The sequence below is a fragment of the Gavialis gangeticus genome, unplaced genomic scaffold (genome assembly GCF_001723915.1).
Source record: "Gavialis gangeticus isolate Ggan-Ray unplaced genomic scaffold, GavGan_comp1, whole genome shotgun sequence".
Taxonomy (NCBI): domain Eukaryota; kingdom Metazoa; phylum Chordata; order Crocodylia; family Gavialidae; genus Gavialis; species Gavialis gangeticus.
In genome coordinates, this window is record NW_017729031.1 from 60,868,399 (window position 1) to 60,891,286 (window position 22,888).

The 22,888-nt window shown below is 40.2% G+C and overlaps 1 protein-coding gene across 1 annotated transcript in view; it reads right to left on the minus strand.

Moving 5' to 3' along the window:
• Positions 1-22,888, minus strand: part of TTN (titin) — a 312,981-nt gene that overhangs the window by 30,329 nt on the left and 259,764 nt on the right. Inside the window, exons 290-300 of the mRNA XM_019522860.1 lie at positions 22,660-22,857; positions 22,277-22,573; positions 21,602-22,189; positions 21,205-21,507; positions 3,992-21,097; positions 3,388-3,684; positions 2,694-3,281; positions 2,302-2,604; positions 1,871-2,167; positions 467-754; positions 69-368 (exon numbers count right to left, since the gene is read on the minus strand). Of these exons, the coding sequence (XP_019378405.1) occupies positions 69-368; positions 467-754; positions 1,871-2,167; positions 2,302-2,604; positions 2,694-3,281; positions 3,388-3,684; positions 3,992-21,097; positions 21,205-21,507; positions 21,602-22,189; positions 22,277-22,573; positions 22,660-22,857 (20,565 nt within the window). The remainder of the gene's footprint in view (positions 1-68; positions 369-466; positions 755-1,870; positions 2,168-2,301; positions 2,605-2,693; positions 3,282-3,387; positions 3,685-3,991; positions 21,098-21,204; positions 21,508-21,601; positions 22,190-22,276; positions 22,574-22,659; positions 22,858-22,888) is intronic.

Below are 22,888 nucleotides of genomic sequence, written 5' to 3' on the forward strand. Positions count from 1 at the left end.
CAGCTAAAGGTCAATTAAAAACAAAATACTTGGTACTGTCCAGTTGTATTAATGTACACATTTCTTACCAAATGCATTTTTAGCTATAACCGGATAAGATTCCAGTGGATCACCAATCCCAAACTTGTTCACAGCTCGGACTCGGAATACATATTCATTTCCTTTGATGAGCTTTGTGGTAGTGATGATACATTCCTCTAGTTTTTCAGAAATTAAAGACCATACCACCCGGCTTGTCTCACGTTTTTCAACAACATAGTGTGTTACAGATGCACCACCATCATCTGTTGGAGGTTCCCACGTGATTGTAATCTTTTCAGCAGTGACTGTCTTAAACTGTATAGACCCACCAGGAGGTCCTGGTTTATCTGTTGCAAGTGGAAGAAAGGTAATATGTAAAATATGTAATACATATGACTAATTTTAGTTCATGAGAATAACATAATTAAACTAGTTCAGTACTTACCAAGGATCTGCACTCTAACGTGGGCTGATGCTGAACCTATAGCATTCTTTAATTTTAATTCATAGACTCCACTGTTAATTCGAGTTGCATCTTTGATGAGTACAGATGCAAATTCTGTTGTGTTTTCAATAGACACTTGTGCACTGGTTTGGATCTCTTTGCCATCTTTGAACCATTCAATGGTAGGTATAGGTTTTCCTGAGATGCCAAATTTCAGCTTAACTGATGTGCCTGCTTTGTATTTCACTACATCTGTGTATTCTGGTGGCACATCAATCTCAGGTGCACCTTAAATAAATTAATTAAAAAGAATGAAACATTTCAAATCCCTCAGTGGTTTCCAAAGATAGCAATGCTTTTATTAAATAAAGAATCAAAATAGTAGTAGTAATATAAGCTACATACACATATAAAAGGTCCTGCAGACTAACATGTTAAGTATTTTAGGCATGCTTATAGAAAAACGTATTATCTACAGAGCATGTTTCAGTCTAAAATATCTCAAACCCTTTGCAAATTAATTTATGTATAATATTACTACTAAAAGGCCATCTCTGTTGGGGAGACTTTCAGGTAGATGGGAAACTGGCACAGAGAAAATGGCACATACTTTGAGAAGGGGTCATTTTGGACAAATAGGCCATGTCCAGATGAGCATGAATGTCTGGTTCCCCACAGACAAGTAGCAGCAACACATCTTGCTGCTACTTGTCACCAGGGAATGCATGTGCCACAGCAGGTGATGCATGGCAGGTTACCTTGGGTGTGGTAGGGGAGGCTGGGGACAGTAACTGTGCTGGACTCAGAAGCTTTACCTGGGGGCTGGGGAAGCTGCAGCCATGGTGCCCCTGCACCTGGAAGCCTGGCTGGCAGCTTGAGCAGGCTCTGGCTCCAGTTTTGGGTGGTGTGCGCTGCTGCCATGTGTGCCTCCCTCCCCCACCTTTTCCCATGCACGATCTCGGGGGGTCAGAAACCACTGCCTCCTCTCCCCCTGCTGCTGGGAACACCTGAATGTGCAGTCTGTGGTGCCACATACTGCATGGCTGTGCTTGTCTGGATGCAGCCATACTGAGCAAATCTCTGTTGCTAAGAGGTCTTTTACAGCTGGAGAACAGCAAAAAGAGTCTTACTTGCTATGATCTTGTCTAAATGGGCTAAACACAGTAAGAACTAAAAGTATGCATACAGATGAAGGTCTCAGTGAGGTCTGGTAAAATTTTAATCTTGCCCGGGAGACAGTAGATAATGCAAGAAAAGTCCTAAAATCACTAAATTGTCCCTCTAATTTGTAAGTCCCATTTTTCTAAAGTACACAATTCAAAGTGGGGTTACATGAAACACTACAGTCTTTAATTCCTGAAGTATCAGAAAATAGCATTGGAAGAGAAATAGCAAATCTCTTACCGTAAGTATCAACACATGTGATTGGGCCTACAACATCTGATGGATTGCTAGTGGAACCCACAGCATTCTTAGCAAAGACACGGAATTCATACTGAGAATTTTGTGTCAGACCAGATACAGTGAATTGAGTCTCAATGACATTGGTGAAACTTGCTTTTGTCCATCTGCCATTTGGAAGATCACGTTTCTCAACAATGTATCCAGTAATCTTGCTACCACCATCATAGGCTGGTTTCTTCCAGGAGAGATTGACAGCCGTTTTGGAAACATCTGACACATGGACATTTCTTGGTGGTTCTATAGTAAGAAACACAATGATGTTAATAACAACAGTACTAGAACAGCATACTAGCTTATTATACAAAAGGAATATTGTGGTAGAAGCATTACTTTAAACAAATGGATAGATATACTTATTACCAAATACATACCACAAGCATCAATTGCAAGAACTGGATCAGAAGGGTGGCTTGCTTTTCCAATGCCAGCTGAATTTTCTGCATAAACCCTAAACTCATAGATGAGTCCAGCACTGATAGTGGTAACTTTGAAGTGAGTTGTGCGAATAAGGGTCTTGCTAGCCTTCTGCCATAAAATGCTGTTCCTGTCCTTCATCTCTAAATGATAACCAAAGACTGGGCTGCCACCATTACTGACTGGTTCATGCCATCCAACAGTAATGCTCTCTCGGGTAACATTAGAGACCCATGGTGTAGAAGGTGGTCCAGGGGTTGCTAAGACATTAAAAAAACAACCAGTTAATAATTTACAAAATTCAGAAACAAATCATAACAAATAGTTATGTGATAAACTGATTACTTACTGTATGGAAGCTTAACAACTACACATTGTGAATCAATGTGGTCACTGATTCCAAAGCGGTTTTCAGCTTTGATCCGGAATTGGTATTCTTCTCCAGTTGTTAGCTTCATGACTTTAATAACAGTTCTAGCAACCGTTGCAGACACCTCAGACCAAGCAGCAGTACTTGTTTCTCTTTTCAGTATAATATAGTTGGTAACTTGACTCCCACCATCATAATGTGGTGGCTGCCAGTTGAGAATCACACTCTCTTCAGTGATATCACTTATGATAACAGGACCAACTGGAGGACCTGGTCTGTCTAACACAATAATCTTAATGAAAGATTTAGTGGTTCCACTAGAGTTGGCAGCAGTGATGTCATACCTTCCAGCATCAGTAGCCACACTTTCTTTTAGGTTAACGATGAGACTTTCTGCTGTGGTTTCTGTATTAAATCTCATGGTTGGCTTGATTGGAATGCCATCTCTGGATAATGTCACCTTTGGCAATGGTTTTCCAGAAATTGGGATTTCAACCTTCAAATTTGATCCTGCTCTAACATATACAGTATTATGTGGGAATCCCTTCATGTCAACCTCAGGAGATTCTGGGGGGAAAAAGACAAAACATTAAAATTGTTATTTTTTAAAATAATATATCTGATGTAATGGATGTAAACATGTTAACATGTTTTTTAATGTTAGCAGGCATACCCAGTTGATCTTTAACTGTAACAGGGAGCAGGAGTTCTTTGGGATCACTTAAACCGGCTTGATTTTCTGCACATACTCTGAAGAAATAGTCAACATTTTCTTTAAGCCCATGGATAACATGGTGAGTTGTCTTTACAACAGCACATTTAACCCATTTTTGCTGTCCTTTCTCAAGAGCTTCAACGAGGTAGCTTATAATTCTGCTTCCACCATCATGTTCTGGTTTCAGCCATGAAAGAGAAACACTATCCTTAGTGACGCTTGTTACTCCAAGTTTTTCTGGTGGGCTTGGTTTTTCTAGAGAAAAAAAATGTAATAGGATCATCAGTACGGCATACATTTTCTTCTTATTTTAGCTTACATCACTTGAATTGAGAGAACCAAATATTTTAAATGATGTGTATGTTAGAGATACATGCAACAGTAATGTTATACAATTAAAATACAATATTAAGAATGCAAACTCTTAATGGCTGTCTTTATAGCCCCAGGCTTATCTTTGGTCACATGTAAAGATTAACAATTTATAGTTAATAAAAAATCATTTCAAGTAATTCATGCATGTATATTTTGTAAGCCAAGTATTTTTTTAATTAAAACCCACCTGTTATTTTAACGCCTTCTTTGGTCTCAATGGGAACTCCAACACCAAATTCATTTTCTCCAGAGACTCTAAAGTAGTAAATGGCACCCTCTTGCAGATGGGTAACTTTGTAGGAAAGGCGATGACAGTTGTTAGTTACTGTGACCCAAGCTTTCTTGCTAGCTTCTCGTTTCTCAATATGGTAGTTCTTCACGGGAGCTCCACCATCATTTTCAGGAGCATCCCAAGATAACACAGCAGATTCTTTTGTTACATCTTTTACAGAAATATTAGATGGTGGGCCAGGGGAGTCAAGAACTTTGACAACTAATGTCAATGTAGCAGTGTTCAAGACATTTTGTAAAGTTAATGTATATTTTCCAGAATCATTTCTTGTTGCTTTTTCAATGGTAAGAGATGTGGAATGATCTGAAGTATCAATACTTGCTCGTGAATGAAGATCAGTATCTGGTTTACTCCACATCACATTTGGTACTGGTTTTCCTCTGAAAGGTACAGTCATTGTAAACGATCCACCTGCCTTTACAATTAAAGTCTTTCGCATTTCATTGTCAATATCAAAGGAAGGCTCTTCTTCTCTTTCCTTTGCTACTTGAGGTTCTGAGATGTCACTTGGATCACTATCACCAACTTTGTTAGTAGATCTTACTCTAAAGACATATTCAGACCCTGATGTTAGTCCAGTTACAGTGTATTCTGTGCCTTTCAGGTTTTGAATAGCAGTTGACCAGTCAGTTTCATCAGTCTTCTTGTATTCAACTATATATCCAGTAACAGGGGCACCTCCATCAAATAATGGCTTTGTCCATCCAATGGTTATATTTGATTTTGTTGAATCCACAATCTTAGGTTTAGATGGGGGGGATGGTAAGAAAACTGGATCTTCCGCTCGAATCAATGGTGAAGTTTCACTTGGAAGACTGAGACCACCAGCATTTTCAGCATAAACCCGATACTCATATTCACACCCTTCCCGAAGACCCAGTGATTTCACTCTTAGATCATAAACAGGTTTTTTGTTTACACGGATCCATCTCAGACTATTTTTCTCGCGTCTTTCAATTACATATCCAGAGATCTCATTACCACCATCACTATCAGGCCTCGCCCAGCACAGTGTCATAGAATCCTTCGTCACACTGGTGATTTCCAAAGATTTAGGTGGACTTGGAACTGTAAATGGATCTAGAGCCTTGACTGCAACACTTTCCATAGATTCACCAACACCATATTTGTTAACTCCCATCACTCTAAAGATGTATTCATTACCTTTAAGTAGTCTGGTCACTTTACAAGATGTTGTTCTAAGTTCTCCTTCACAAAGTGTCCATGCAAGTCTGCTGGTCTCACGTTTTTCTACAATATAATAATCAATATCTGCACCTCCATTTTCTTGGGGTGGTGCCCATGACAGGTGACACTTCTCAGCAGTGAGGCCAGTTATTTCTAATGGGCCTGCAGGTGGTCCAGGTCTATCAAGCACTTTGCAGTTAACAGCCAGCGATCTTGTTCCTGCAACATTTTGTAGTGTTAATACATACTGACCTGAATCACGTCGAATGCAATCTTTAACAGTTATTGTAGTAGTATTATCTGTTGAGACAACTTCAACTCTTGCTTTCTCTTCAATATCTTTGCCATCTTTTGTCCATGAAACAACTGGTAAAGGCCGTCCAGCAATATCAGCATTGATTTTAAGGACTTCTCCAGCTTTAACAACAACAACATCCCTGAATTTGACATCCATCATGATTCTTGGAGCTTCAACATCATCTTTTACAGTTACAGGCCCAGTTGATTCGGATGGCTCACTAAAGAGTCCAGCAGCATTCTTTGCAATAACACGGAATTCATAGCGTTGGTCTTCTGTAAGTCCAGTCACATCAAAGAAAGTTTCTTGTATATTAGTATAATTACATTTTAGCCAACGTCCATCTGGTAGTTCTCTGCACTCAATAATATATCCTGTGATCTTAGCTCCACCATCATATTCTGGTTTAGCCCATTTCAGTGATACACATTTTCTGGTAATATTAGTGACTTCTGGTTGACCAGGAGGATCACATGGGTCTCTTGCAGCAACTGGCTCACAAGATTTACTGCATTTACCTATTCCAGCAATATTTTCAGCATATATGCGATATTCATACATCAGTCCTTCATCAAGGCCGGTGACCTTCATTTGCGTGTCAGATATAAGGCTTTTGTTTACTTTTGTCCAAAGAATACTGCTTCTTTCTTTACGCTCTAAATGATATCCAAGTATTTTACTACCTCCATCATTAACTGGTTCCTGCCAGCTTACAAACATGAAAGCTTTAGTTGCATGTGTTACTTGAGGAGTTCCTGGTGGTCCAGGTGGCTTAAATGGATACTCTGCAACAACAGAGGGAGACTCAGCGTAGGTACTCTTACCATAGCGGTTTTCTGCACAAACACGGAATTGATATTCAGATCCTGTGGTTAGACGAGCTACTTTAATTGATGTTCTTGCAACTGCTGCAGATACTACATCCCATGTTGTTGTGGAAGTTTCTCGTTTCTCCACAATATAATTGCTAATATTACAACCACCATCGTACTCTGGAGGCTTCCAAGATATGGTTATGTTATCAGCACTAACATTATCAATATGTATAGCAGTTGGTGGTCCTGGTCTATCAAGAACAATTACAGTGATAGAATCAGTTGTTGTTCCAGCACTATTTGAAAGACATAATTCATAATTTCCAACATCTTCATGTGATGCTTCTTTGATGAACAGTAATGTTGAAGACTTTGATGTTTGAACGTTTACTCTAGTTGTCTCTCTTAAGGGTTGTCCATCTTTTTTCCAGTTTACACTTGGAAGGGGCCTTCCTCTGATTGGCACTTCAATCTTAAGATCATCTCCAGCTTTAACACTGAAAGTATTGAAAAGAAGTTCTGCAGAAGGCTTGATTTCAATATCTTTTGCAATTACTGGGACTCCCAGTTGCCTTGGATCACTTTTTCCTTTTTCATTAACAGCAATCACTCTGAAAGTATATTCCTCTCCCATAATTAAGCCTGTTATTGTTGCTTCTAGAGTCTTAACTTGGGTACATGTGCTCCATTTTTCACTTCCTTTAGTTTGCATTTCCACTAAATAACCAGTAATTTTACTGCCGCCATCAGTTTCTGGTTTTTCCCATGTAATTGTAGCAGTGTTGCGAGTCACATCTACAAGAGTTACTTTTCCAGGTGGATAAGGTGGTTCAGAAGCCTTAATTGGCTCAGCTGTTTCTGCTGGCAAGCCAATCCCAAATTCATTTGCAGCCAAAACCCGGAAGTAGTAAGAACATCCTTCCTGTAGCTGATCAATCTTGAAGGCATTTTTAGTGCAGTTATTTGTAACAGTGGCATATGCTTTTCTTGTGGATTCCCGCTTTTCAACGACATAGTTTGTGATTTTAGCTCCACCATCAATAAGTGGTGGCTCCCAGGCCAGTGTTACGGAATCTTTCTTCACATCCCTGATTGTCAAATTAACAGGTGCGCTTGGTGTATCAAGCACTCTGACATTAACAAACGCTGATTTTTTACCACTATTATTTTCTAAAGTGAGATTGTATCTTCCACTGTCAAATCTGTTTACATTATCAATGACCAGCATTGTATATGAACTAGTAACTTCAATCTGAGCTCTGTCACTAAGAGTGCCTTCTGCTTTTTCCCATTTGACTTCAGGTTCTGGTCTTCCTTTGATGGTGACAAAAAGACGCAGTGTACCACTAGCTCGTACAGTGACAACTTTTCTGAGATCTGCATCAAGTTCAATTTCAGGAGGTTCAATTCTGTCAGCAGCAATGACTGTACCAGGTATAGTTGCAGGCTCCCCAACTCCTTCTGAGTTGATTGCACAGATGCGGAAGTTGTATTCATTGTTCTCTTTAAGATTTGTTACTGTAAACTGTTTTCCTTGTAGTCCTGTTGGTGGTGTACAAACTCTCCATTCATCAGCAGATGCTTCTTTTACTTCTACAACATACCCTTTAACAGGAGCACCGCCATCATAAATGGGCTTGCTCCATGCAAGAGAAATGGATGACCTGGAAGTATCTGTTACCTTTGGATTATTTGGTGGGCCAGGAGGATACAATGCATCACATGCACGATAGAAAATGGATGGCTCGCTTGGTTCACCTACACCAGCTGCATTTTCAGCAGAAACTCTGAATTCATAGAAATGGCCATCTGTAAGTCCAGTTACCCTGAACCGCAAATCTGTTAATCGTTTCTTATTGCACTTGGTCCATCGGATGCCATCTTTATCTCGCTTTTCAAGTATGTAACCTTCAATTTCAGCTCCACCATTGTCTACAGGACGACCCCATGTTACAACCATAGAATCTTTTGTGATTGCTGAAACTTCGGGTGTTGAAGGAGGACCTGGAGGTTTGTAGGGATTACAAGCCATAATGGGCTCTGATTCTAGTGGTTCTCCAATTCCATATTTGTTCACAGCCATGACACGGAAAATGTACTCATTGCCTGTAAGAAGTCTGGTTACTTTGTGGTTAAGTGCTTGCACATCAGTTGCTACTTGTGTCCATGAAAGCCTGCTTGTTTCTCTCTTCTCAATGATGTAATGGGAGATACTGGAACCACCATCATGTAAAGGTGGAGCCCATGCCAAGTAACATTTTTCTGCAGTGACACCTGTAACCTTCAGAGGACCTTCTGGAGGTCCTGGTCTATCAAGTACTTTCACAGTAATTGGTATAGATATTGTACCACCTACATTGCTGAGATTAAGTGAATAGCGACCACCATCAATTCTTACACAGTCTTTGACAGTGAGAGTTGTTCTTTGTATGCTAGATTTAATTTCCATTCTTGCAGTTGCTTCTTCAAGGTCTTTTCCGTCTTTTGACCATGTAATGTCAGGAATTGGTTTACCATGGATGTCAGCTTCAAGAGCAAAGGTTTCTCCAGCATGAACAACAATGACATCTTTATATTTTGGATCCAGTGAAGCTTTTGGTGCTTCAATTTCATCTCTAGCAGTAATTGGCCCAGTGCTTTCAGATGGTTCACTGAAACTACCAGCTGCATTTCTTGCAATTACTCTAAATTCATATCTTTGATCTTCAACAAGGCCAGTTACTGTAAATTCTGTTTCTAATACATTTGTAAAGCTGGCTTTCATCCAACGACCATCAGGCAGTTCCTTCTTCTCTACAAGATATCCAGTTATTTTGCTACCACCATCATACTCAGGTTTTTTCCACTTTAGTGTGACATAATTTCTTGTAATAGCAATGGCCTCTGGACGACCAGGGGGGTCACATGGATCCCGGGCAACATACAGTTCTGATACTTTGCTAACTTTACCTATGCCAACAATGTTCTCTGCAGAAACTCTAAACTCATATTCAAGACCTTCTTCAAGGCCATCTGTTTTAAATTTGGTATCTGGAATGAGAGATCTGTTCAATTTTGTCCAAAGAATGCTGTTTTTATCTTTACGTTCAAGATGGTAGCCAAGAACCTTGCTTCCTCCATCATTAACTGGTTCATTCCACTGCACAATCATATGGTCCTTAGAAGTTGTTGTTACAAATGGAGTTCCAGGTGGCCCAGGTACCTTGTAAGGGTACTGCACAACCACTAGTTTAGAATCCAAAGGAGCACTTCTTCCATATCTGTTTTCAGCAGAAATTCTGAACTGGTATTCAGAACCTGTTTTAAGTTTTGTTGCTTTGATTGTTGTTCTTGCAACTGTTGCTGATACAATGTTCCAGGTAGTGGTGGTTGTGTCACGTTTCTCTACTACATAGTTGGTTATCTGGCAGCCACCAGTATAATCTGGTACATCCCATGATAAAACAATGAAGTCTGAGCTAACTTCATCAAAGCGGACAGGTCCTCGTGGTGGGCTAGGCTTTTCCAGTACAACTATGCTCAGATGTTCTGTGGCTGTGCCTGCTGTGTTTGATGCTGTTATTGTATATTTGCCGAAGTCATCCTTGTTGCTTTCTTTAATATGTAAGATAGTTGATGTTGGTGTATCCTGAACATTTAACCTGGTTGTCTGTTTAAGTGGCTGCTCATCCTTCTTCCAAGTAATTGTAGGTTTGGGTCGGCCTATAAATGGTACTTCTATCTTAAGATCTTCTCCAGCTTGGACATTATATGTATTAAACATCAGTTTGAAACTTGGTTCAATTGTCAAATCTTTAGCTATCACAGGAACTGCAAGTGCTTTGGGATCACTCTTGCCTTTTTCATTGTACGCCATCACATGGAACTGATATTCCTGTCCTGGACTCAAACCAGTCACAACTACATTGCACACTTTGGTCTCAGCAACACCACTCCACTTTTCTATTCCTTTAGGCTGCATTTCAACTATGTAACCCAAAATCCTGCTACCTCCATCATGTTCAGGTTTTTCCCAGATAAGTGATACACTTGTCTGAGTCACATCACTGAGTGTTACTTTCCCAGGAGGCAAAGGTGGTTCTGAAGCTTTCACTGCATCCACAGTTTCAACTGGGACACCAATTCCAAATTCATTTTCAGCCATAACTCTGAAGTAATAGATTCCTCCTTCTACAAGATTTTCAACTTTAAAGCTTGTTTTGCCGCATTTAGCAGTCACATTTGCAAATGCCTTTCTGGTTGACTCACGTTTGTCAATCACATAATTCTTTATCTTTGCTCCACCATCATTAATGGGTGGTTCCCAAGATAGTACTGCAGAATTTTTCTTTACATCTTTTACAACTAAATTTTGTGGTGGTCCTGGTGTGTCAAGCACTTTTACAGTAACAAATGCAGACTTAGAGCCACCACTGTTTTCCAATTTCAGAATGTACTTTCCAGCATCATTTCTGTCACAGTTATCTATTGATAGCTGTGTGTAGTTCATGCCTTTATCAATTTGAACCTTATCTGTAAATTCACCTTCTTCTCGGGACCAGGTTATTTCAGGTGTTGGACGCCCTCTGAATAGTATGTGAATCCTAGCAGATCCGCCAGCTCTAACCACTATTCCTTTCCTAAGTTCTGAATCAATAGTAAGTTCAGGAGCTTCTACTTTGTCTTCTGGCTTAACAGTACCTGGAACTGATGCAGCTTCTCCAACACCAACTTTATTAAGGGCACATACCCTTATTTTATATTCCTGATGTTCAGTAAGTTTTCCAATTTCAAATCGAGTGATACGCAGCCCTGTCTGTGGAGTGACTAGTGCCCATTCCTCTTCATCTGCTTTACAGATCTCCACAATATATCCCAGGATTTCACTACCACCATCATAAATGGGCTTACCCCAACCAACTGTAATTGAATTTTTAGTGGTATCCAGAACATGAGCATTAGTAGGTGGACCAGGTTTGAACACAGGATCACAAGCTTTGAAATAAGGAGAAACCTGGCTTGGTTCACCAACTCCAGCAGCATTTTCAGCAGATACTCGGAATTCATACTCATGGTCTTCTGTTAGCCCAGTGACCCTTAATCTCAAATCTGTAATTTGGCGTTTATTGCATTTTATCCATCTGATGCCAGTTCTATCTCTCTTTTCTATGATGTAGCCAATAATTTCACTGCCTCCATCACTATCTGGACGGCTCCAGCAGACTGTCATAGAATCCTTTGTGATGTTGGCAATTTCTAGAGCTTTTGGTGGACCAGGTACCACATATGGATTTTTTATCAGCACTGGAACAGACTCTAGAGGCTCACCAACACCATATTTGTTAACTGCCATTACACGGAAAATATACTCATTTCCTTCCAAAAGTTTTGTTACTTTTAGCATTGTTGCTACAACATCTGAAGCAGCAACAGTCCAAGCAAGACGGCTAGTTTCTCTCTTCTCTACGATGTAGTGAGAAATGTCACTGCCACCATCATGGAGTGGTGGAGACCATGCCAATGAACATTTCTCTGATGTAACTGCAGTAACTTGAATTGGGCCTTCTGGGGGTCCTGGTCTGTCCAGCACTTTTACAATTACTGGTACTCTCTTTGTTCCTGCAATGTTAGAGGCCTCTAAGATGTACTGTCCACCATCAACTCTAATAGCATCTTTTACAACAACTAATGCCTTGAAATCTGTGTTTTTTATTTCACATCTAGCAGTTTCTTCAAGCTCTTTATCACCTTTATACCATTTAATGGTAGGTAGTGGCTTTCCATGAACATCAGCCTCAAGTCTGAATGTCTCTCCAGCATTTACAACTATTGCCTCTTTATATTTTGGATCCATTGAGATTCTTGGAAGTTCAACTTCATCCTTTGCTGTTATTGGTCCTGTGCTGTCAGAGGGTTTGCTTATTGCACCTGCAGCATTCTTTGCAATGACTCTAAATTCATATCTTTGGTCTTCAGTTAGTCCTGTCACAGTGAATTGAGTTTCAATAATATTTGTGAAACTAGCTTTCATCCAGCGACCTTCAGGTAAGTCACGTTTCTCTACAATATAACCAGTAATCTTGCTACCGCCATCATATTCTGGTTTGGTCCACTGTAGAGTAATTGAACTTCTTTTAACAATTATGGGTTCTGGGCATCCTGGGGGATCACAGGGGTCTCGGGCAAAATAGCACTCTGAAACTTTGCTTGCTTTGCCTACACCAACAATATTCTCTGCAGAAACCCTGAATTCATATTCAATGCCTTCTTCAAGGTTAGTTGTCTTAAAATGTGTGTCCTGAATAATAGTCTTGTTTACTTTTGTCCATAAAATGCTGTTTTTCTCCTTTCTTTCAAGATGATAACCTAAAACTTTACTACCACCATCATTAATTGGTTCATGCCACTGTACAACCATAGAGTCTTTTGTAATGCCTGTTACAAATGGTGTGCCTGGAGGACCTGGTTCTTTATAGGGGTATTGAGCTACAACCGGTTCAGATTCCAAGGCGAAGCTCTGTCCATACCTGTTTTCAGCAAATATTCTAAACTGATACTCTGAACCAGTTTTCAGTTTAGTCACCTTTAAGGTAGTTCTTGCAATAGTAGTTGAAACAGTTTCCCACACTGTAGTTGTTGTATCTCTCTTATGAACAATATAGTTTGTGATTTGGCAGCCGCCTGTGTATAATGGAGGATTCCATGATAACGTAATGCTTTCAGCACTTATTTCATCAAACTTTACAGGGCCCCTTGGAGGATCAGGCTTGTCAAGTGTTATAATTTCAACAGTTGCTGACTTTTGCCCAATTACATTAGCAACTTTGATTTCATATGTGCCACTGTCATCTTTGTTAATTTCTTTAATATTTAGGACAGTGAGATCAGGCAAATCACTAACATTAACTCGTGTTGTCTGCTTTAATGGTTGGCTATCTTTTGTCCAAGTAACAGCTGGTTTAGGTCGACCAAAAATTGGTACTTCTACTTTAAGATCTTGTCCTGCCTGAATACTATAACTGTGGAAGGCAGGTCTTACATCTGGCTCAATAACCAAGTCTTTGGCAATCACTGGAACTGCAAGAGATCTTGGATCACTCCTGCCCTTTTCATTTACAGCCATTACCCTAAATAGATATTCTTCTCCTTGTGTTAGGTTAGCAATATGTGCTTCAAGAGCTTTTACACGTGCACATTCTGACCATTTTTCACTGCCCTTAACTTGCATTTCCACAATATATTGTATGATTTTGCTACCACCATCATGTTCAGGTTTTGCCCAGCTTAGAGAGACACTATTTCTTGTGACATCATCCACTGTTATTTTTCCTGGAGGTTGTGGGACCTCAGAAACTTTAACAGGATCAGTGGTTTCAGCAGGGAGGCCAATTCCAAATTCATTCTCAGCAGAGATTCTAAAATAGTAATTGCAGCCTTCTTGGAGTTGGTCTATTTTCCATGAAGTCTTGTGGCAGTTAGTTACAACAGCTGCATAGGCCTTTCTTGTTGCTTCACGCTTTTCAATAATATAATTCTTGATTTTGGCTCCCCCATCCAATAGAGGAGGTTCCCATGAAAGTGAAACAGAGTCTTTGGTGATTTCCTTGATTTTCAGATTAACAGGTGGACTTGGGGTATCCAGGACTCTTACACTGACAAAAGCAGACTTTGTTCCACTGCTGTTTTCTAAAGTAAGAGTGTATTTTCCAGTGTCAAATCTGTTCACATTGTCAAGAACAAGAGAAGTAAAGCTGCTAGTGAAGTCAATAACAGCTGTCTCTCTGATCTCACCATCCATTTTACCCCATTTCACCTCAGGTGTTGGACGCCCTCTAATGGGAACAAATAATCTTAAGGAACCCCCTGCCCTTACATTTATAATTTTCCTTAAGTCTAGGTCAAGATCAAGGTCTGGTGCTTCCAACTTTTCTTCAACAATAACAGAACCAGGAACATCAGCATGCTCTCCAACTCCTACTTTGTTAACAGCACAGATACGGAACTTGTATTCATGTTTTTCCAATAAGTTTTCTACTTCCATATTTGTTTTCTTGATTCCAGTTGGTGGAGTACAAATTGTCCACTCACCAACACTTACATCACATTTTTCAACAATGTATCCCTGGATTTCAGAACCACCATCATAGATTGGCTTGCCCCATGATAGGAAAACAGAAGATCTTGTAACATCTACTACTCTTGGATTATTAGGTGGACCTGGTTTGTAAACAGGATCACAAGCCCTGTAGTAAGTAGAAGTTGGGCTTGGTTCACTAAGACCAGCAGCATTCTCAGCTGAAACTCTATACTCATAATCATGATTTTCGATAAGTCCAGTCACTCTGTATCTCAGTTCACCAATCAATCGCTTGCTACATCTGGTCCAACGAATGCCTTCCTTATCTCGTTTTTCAAGAACATAGCCCAGAATTTCACTACCACCATCTGAGGATGGTCTTTCCCAAACAACAATCATTGAATCCTTAGTAATGGCTGACACTTCTGGGGCCTTTGGTGGTAGTGGTACTACAAATGGGTTCTTTGCAAATACTGGTTCAGATTCAAGAGGTTCACCGACACCATATTTGTTTACAGCCATGATACGGAAGACATATTCATTTCCTTCCAAAAGTCTGGTAACTTTGCAACTAAGAGTCTGCACATTGGAGTCAACTACAGTCCAAACTAAGCGGCTGGTTTCTCTTCTTTCTACAATATAGTGTGAAATATCACTGCCACCATCCTGTAGTGGAGGCTTCCATGACAACATGCATTTTTCTGCAGTAACTCCTGTTATATTAACAGGTCCTTCTGGTGGCCCAGGTCTGTCAAGAACTTTGACATGAATAGAAACTGATTTTTCACCTGCAACATTCTTTGCCAGCAATACATACTGACCACTATCAACACGTATAGCTTCTTTTACACTGAGGCTTGTTGCAAAATCAGTACTTTTTATTTCCAAACGAGCTGTGTTTGCCAGCTCATGATCACCTTTAAGCCACTGAATTGAAGGTAATGGTTTCCCATAAACATCAGCATCAATCTTGAAAGATTCGTCAGCATTTACTATAATAGTTTCTTTATATTTTGGGTCCATACTTATACGAGGTGGTTCTACTTCATCTCTGGCTGTAATTGCCCCAGAGCTTTCAGATGGTTCACTGAAAACACCTGCAGCATTTCGGGCTATGACCCGGAACTCATACCTCTGATTCTCAACTAGGCCAGTTACTGCAAATTGGGTCTCAATGACATTTGTGAAGCTTGCTTTCATCCAGCGGCCATCTGGCAATTCTTTCTTTTCAACAGTGTAACCTGTGATTTTGCTTCCACCATCATATTCAGGTTTTTTCCATTGAAGAGTTACTGAGTTCCTTGTAACTATTATAGGTTCTGGACGACCTGGAGGATCACAAGGGTCATATGCTTTATAGCATTCAGAAGCTTTACTTGCCTTTCCAATTCCAACTATGTTTTCTGCAAAAACTCTGAACTCATATTCCAGGCCCTCTTCAAGGCCAGTTGTCTTAAATTTTGTGTCAGGAATAGCTGTTTTGTTCAGTTTTACCCAGAGGATACTATTTTTTTCTTTGCGTTCCAAATGGTATCCAATGATCTTGCTACCACCATCAATGACTGGTTCATTCCACTGTACCACCATGCTGTCTTTTCCAGCAGCTGATACAAAAGGTGTGCCAGGTGGACCAGGAACTTTGAATGGATATTGGGCTACAATAGGTTCTGATGTGAGATAGGGACTCTTTCCATATCTGTTCTCAGCTGCAATTCTGAATTGATATTCACATCCAGTCTTTAGTCGGCATGCTTTTATGGTTGTTCTTGCAACAGTAGCTGACACCATCTGCCAGACAGTAGTGGAAGTGTCCCGCTTTTCTATGATATAATTATTGATAGAGCTGCCACCATCATATTTTGGAGGTTCCCAGGATATGGTAATACTATCTGCAGTTACCTCATCTACCTTTACTGGTCCACCAGGAGGTCCTGGTTTATCAAGGACAACAATATTAAGGGTTTCAGTGGCTTCACCCACAGAGTTTGTAAGTTTTACCAAATATGCTCCCACATCTTCTTTGCAGGCTTCTTTTATTGTTAACAGTGTGTTGTTTTCTGTGCTTTCTGCATTAACTCTAGTAGTCTGCCTTAATGGTATATCATCCTTAAACCATGATACAGCTGGTGTGGGCCGACCGACAAATGGGACATCAACTTTTAGGTCCTCGCCCGCTAGAACACTGAAAGTGGTAAACAGCAGTTTGAAAGCTGGTGCAATCACAAGATCTTTTGCAACAACTGGTATACCGAGTTGCCGAGGATCACTGATACCTTTCTCATTCTGAGCTGAAACACGGAAAGAATATTCTTCACCTTGGATCATTCCAGTTATAGTGGCTTCAGTAACTTTTACAGTAGCACAAGTTGACCACTTTTCACTGCCTTTGCTTTGCATTTCTACAATGTAGCCCAGAATCCTGCTACCACCGTCATGCTCAGGTTTTTCCCAAGACAAAGATACACTATTTCGTGTCACATCCAACAAAGTTATTTTCCCTGGGGGAAGTGGCCTTTCTGAAACTCTGACTGATTCTGAAGTTTCAACTGGAAGACCTATTCCATACTCATTTTCAGCTAGGACTCTGAAATAATAGTTGCAGCCTTCCTGCAGTGAGTCTACTTTCCAGCTGGTCTTGTGGCAATTGGCAATAACAGTGGAATAAGCTTTTCTTGTTGATTCACGCTTTTCAACAATATAATTGTTTATTTTAGAACCACCATCTATGAGGGGAGGCTCCCAGGTGAGTGTAACAGATGATTTTGTCACTTCTTTTATTTTCAAATTTTGAGGAGCTCCTGGTGTATCAAGAACTCTGACATTTACAAATGCTGATTTACTTCCTGAACTGTTTTCTATAGTCAATATATACTTGCCGCTATCAAATCTATTTACGTTGCCCATAATAAGCAGGGTATAAGAACTTGTTGATTCAATAGAAGCTTTATCTAAAGACTCTCCATGTTCTCTTGTCCATTTTACCTCAGGTGTTGGCCTTCCTTTAATTGGGACGAACAGTCTTAAAGTACAGCAGGCTCTAATAGTGATAACTTTACGTAGTTCTGCATCAAGCTCAATCTCTGGAGGTAGCAGTCTTTCTTCAGCTTTTGGTGTTCCAGGAACAAGAGCTGGTTCTCCAATACCTTCAGAGTTCATGGCATATATTCGGATTTTATATTCCTGGTTTTCTCTGAGATTTGTGATGGTAAAGGAAGTAGCTTTCAATCCTGTTGGTGGAGTTACTATTTTCCATTCATCCTCTTCAGGCAGTGCTGTCTCAACCATGTAACCAGTGATTTCTGAGCCACCATCATATATTGGTTTATTCCAAGCTATTGTAATTGAAGACTTACTGCTGTCCAAGACACGAGGATTACCTGGTGGACCAGGCTTAAACACAGTATCACAAGCTTTGTAGAATTGACTGGTTGGACTTGGTTCACTAACTCCAGCAGCATTTTCAGCCATTATTCTGTATTCATACTCATGACCCTCTGTCAGTCCAGATACTTTGTAACGTAAATCAGTAACAACTCGTTTGTTGCATTTTACCCAACGTAATCCGGCTCTATCCCGACGTTCTACAATGTAATTGGTTATTGGGCTTCCACCATCAGAATCAGGATGTCCCCAGCAGACAATCATAGAATCTTTTGTAATTGCTGTAACTTCAGGTGTTTTGGGTGGATCAGGTGGCACATACGGATTTACTGCAAGAACAGGCTGTGATTCCAGGACCTCACCAACTCCATATTTGTTAACAGCCATAACACGGAAAACATATTCATTGCCTTTCAAAAGCTTAGTGACTTTCAGTTTAGTTACTGGAACTTCTGAAGCTACATTTGTCCATGCCAATCTACTAGTTTCACGTTTTTCAACCACATAGTGGTCAATCTTGGCACCTCCATCATCCAGTGGTGGTAACCATGACAGTACACATTTTTCTTCTGTAACTTCAGTTACGGCTAAAGGACCCTCTGGTGGACCAGGTCTGTCAAGAACTTTAACCTGAAATATATGCTTTGCAAAGCCACCAGGGTTAGAAGCAGTAAGTATATATGCCCCACCATCTTTTCTCACAGAATCTTTGTTGAGGAGGACTGTAGAGAAATCTGCAATTTTTATTTCTAATTTTGCTGTGTCTTCAAGTTCTTTTTCATCTTTTGTCCATGTCAGAGTAGGTGGAGGACGACCTGAAACATCAGCCTCAAGCCTGAAAACTTCACCTGCTTTTAGTACTATGGTATCCTTGTATCTAGCATCAACCATTATTTTTGGTGCTTCAATATCATCTCTGCATGTTATTGCATCTGATGGCTCAGAAGGCTGACTGACTGCACCAGCAGCATTTCTGGCAATCACACGGAATTCATAAGCAGCATTTTCTGTCAGACCACTTACAGTGAACTCAGTCTCCAGTATATTGCTAAAGTTAGCTTTTAGCCAACGACCATTAGGAAGGTCTCTCTTTTCAACAGTATAACCAGTTATCTTGAAACCCCCATTATATTCTGGTTTAGTCCACTTCAGTGTTACTGCATGTCTTGTAATGTTGAGTGGTATGGGCTTACCAGGTGGATCTATTGGGTCCAGAGCAAACATAGGCTCAGATGGCTTGCTTGGTTTACTTTTGCCAGCCATATTTTCTGCTATAACACGGAATTCATATGCAAGTCCATCAGTAAGTCCAGTAGATTTAAAGATATTGCCTGACACCAAGACTTTGCTTACTGTTTGCCATAGAATGCTATTTCTTTCTTTTCTTTCAACATGATAGCCAAGAATTGGGCTTCCACCATCAGTAACAGGCTCATTCCAGCTAATAGTCATTGATTCTTTTGTAACTGCAATCATTTGAGGAGTACCTGGAGGCCCAGGAACTTTAAATGGATAATTAGCAACTACAGACTCTGAAGTGATGGCTGGACCTGTTCCATATCTGTTTTGAGCTTTAACACGGAACTGATATTCAACTCCAGTAGTAAGACGAGCAGCTTTGAACATAGTACGTATAACAGTAGTTGCTAATTCAGTCCATGTAGTACTATCAGTTTGACGCATTTCAACAACATAGTTACTTATTGGCACCCCTCCATCATTTTGAGGAGGTTCCCATGAGAAAGTTACAAAGTCAGATGAAATTTCATCAAATTTGATTGGTCCAGTAGGAGGCCCAGGAATATCATGAACCTGGACACTTATAACTTCACTAACTTCTCCAACAATATTTTTAGCTGACAGAGGGTATCGTCCACTGTCATTTCGTGTGCACTCATTGATGTTTAGTATAGTTGCAGTTGCAGTATTTTCATAGTTTACTCTTTGAGTTTGTTTAAGCAGCTGGTCTTCCTTTTTCCAAGTCACAGTTGGCCTTGGACGACCAAGGACAGGGATCTCAATTTTGATATTGTCACCAGCTTTGGCAATGACAGTTTTCTGGTAAATACCACGGAGGTCAAATTCAGGAAGCATCATCTGTTCTTTGACAACCACCGGTCTGCTCTCTCTTGGATCACTTCTTCCTGCACTATTAACTGCCATCACCTGGAAAGTATATTCTTCATTTTCAGTTAAATTCCTCACTACACATTCTAATGCTTTTACAGTTGTGATATGTGTCCATTGCGTGGAGCCTTTTTTCTGTGCTTCAATTACATAACCAGTGATCTTACAACCACCGTCATGTTCTGGCTTTGGCCAAGCAAGGCTAACAGAGTTTCTTGTTGTGTCCATAATATTAAGGCTCTCAGGTGGTGATGGTGCCTCAGAGGCTCTTACAGGTTCTGCAGTTTCAGCTGGTTCACCAATCCCAAACTCATTCTCAGCCAGCACTCTGAAATAATATTCACATCCTTCAGCCAAATTAGGAATTCGAAGAGAACATTTCTGGCAGTTGGTTGTGACTGTGGAATATGCCTTCCGAGTTGATTCACGTTTTTCAACTATATAATTTGTTATGCGTGAGCCACCATCTAAGAGAGGCATATCCCATTGTAGGGTGATGTTATCTTTAGATATTTCTCGAGGTTTAAGATTTATTGGTGGGCCTGGTGTATCCAAGACTTTTACATTTACAAAGCCAGATTTCTTGCCAGCAGCATTTTCAAGAGTCATTACATATTTTCCTGCATCATACCGATTACACTCTGTGATAATCAGGAGTGTGAAAGAGTCTGTGTTTTCAATGCTGGCACGTCCTCTCAGTGAGATGTCATCTTTTGTCCATGTAACTTCAGGAGTTGGCCGACCTTTAATTGGCACGAATATACGAATACTCAATCCAGCTCTAACTACAAGTGTTCTTCTCAGCTCAGCATCTAATTCAAAGTCTGGTATTTCTTCACGGTCTTTGATTTCAATGCTTGGAATTATTGCCGGTTCACCAGCACCTGCAGCATTGAGAGCGGTGATTCTAAAATTGTATTTGGCTCCTGGCTGGAGATTGGCTACAACAAATTCAGTGATTCTTAGAGCTGTCCCTGTTGTGTCTTTTACCCAAGCTTCTTCTCCTTCCTTTTGATGCTCTACTATATAACCAATGATGTCGAGTCCACCATCGTAATGAGGCTTGCCCCATGTTAAAGTAGCAGTTGTCTTTGTAGTATCTATCACTCTTGGGTTTGCAGGTGGGCCTGGTGGATCTAATGTAAAAAGATAAATACAGTTATATTATTTTAAACCTGAATTTTTAAAGGCAACCAAATATCAACACACTGGTAAGCACTGCTAAAAAAAAAATGATACTAACATGCTGCATCCTTTGTTACTACTGGGTTTGAAGCATCACTTGGTGGTCCAACTCCTGCTCTATTTTCTGCACTGACACGGAATTCATATTCATTTCCTTCTAGGAGTCCGGTAACTTTGCATCTAAGGTCTGAAACTGGTTTCTTTGTTGCTCTGACCCATCTCAATCCTTTCTTTTCTTTCCTTTCCACATAGTAGCCTGTTATCTCACTACCACCATCATCAGCTGGCCTTTTCCAGCTAATAGTCACAGTATTTTTAGTCACATTTGTTACTTCTGGCTTTCCAGGAGGACCTGGAGGACCTGATAAGAAAAAAAAGACATGTATTGCAAAATAGATGAGTCTTTAAATACTGTAATAAACACCTGCTTAAAGCTTTTAACCTAGTCTACTTACCAAATCTATCCACCATTTTAACTGGTTCTGATTGCACCGGTTCACCTTTGCCAAACTCGTTCATTGCTGACACACGGAATATATATTCATTTCCTTGAATGAGCTTGCTAACAACATGTCTGCAACTCTCAATACCTTCAGCAACTAATGTCCATAGCAGTCGGCTAGTTTCTCTCTTTTCAAGTACATAAGACTTTATTGGTGATCCACCATCCTCTGCTGGAGGTGACCACATCAGAGTAGCTTTTTCAGCTGAGACGTTGCTGACATCAAGAGGGCCAGGGGGTCCAGGCACATCTAAAACTTTCACATGCACATGCTCTTCTTTTGTGCCAAAGGGATTGGTAGCAGTAATTGTGTATTCACCAGTATCTTTCCTGGCTGCATATTTGACAGTGAGGGTGGAAGAAGTTGGTGTTTCTTCGATGTGCACAATCTCTGAAGGCTTAAAATCTTTTCCTGCTTTGGACCACGCTGAAGTTGGGAGTGGTTTGCCACGGATGTTAATAGCAGACATTGTAATGGTATCTCCTGCTTTAACTGTCAATCCTTCTTTCACAGCAGGATCAATAACAATTGTTGGTGCCTCTGCAAAAGAAAAAAATACTTGTCAGGGAAAAAAGAGCAAGAAAAGTGTATTTTAATATTATTGTGTTTTTGATGTCATATACACACCGTACTCATCCTTGCATATTATGGTTCCTGTGGATTCGGATGGAGGACTGATAGCACCAGCTGTATTTTTTGCTCTGATTCTGAATTCATACTTTGATCCTTCACTAAGGTCAGTTACAGTAAATGCACAATCTGGAACATTCACATGATTAGCCTTTGTCCAAATCTTTGAAGGCAAGTCACGCATTTCAACTATGTAGCCAATTAATTTATGTCCACCATCATATTTTGGTTCTGTCCAAATGAGAGTTACTGAGTTCCTGGTTACATTGATAACCTCAGGTTTCCCAGGAGGATCTAAAATAATCAAAATAAACCTTGAGTCAGTCAGGTTCCAGTGTTGTTGATTTCACAAAATTTTCTCTTTTCTTCTGCTGACTTACCAATTGGATCAAGTGCCACAACTGGCTCAGATGGTAAGCTTGGCTTTCCTACTCCTGCCAAGTTGATTGCCATCACTCTGAATTCATATTCCAGACCTTCAGTTAACCCTGTCACTCTGAAGTCTTTCATCCTTAGTGGAGTCTTGTTAGCTCTTTTCCACATAAGGCTATTTCTTTCTTTGACTTCAATATGATAACCTAAAAGTATAAACAGATGAAACAATATCAG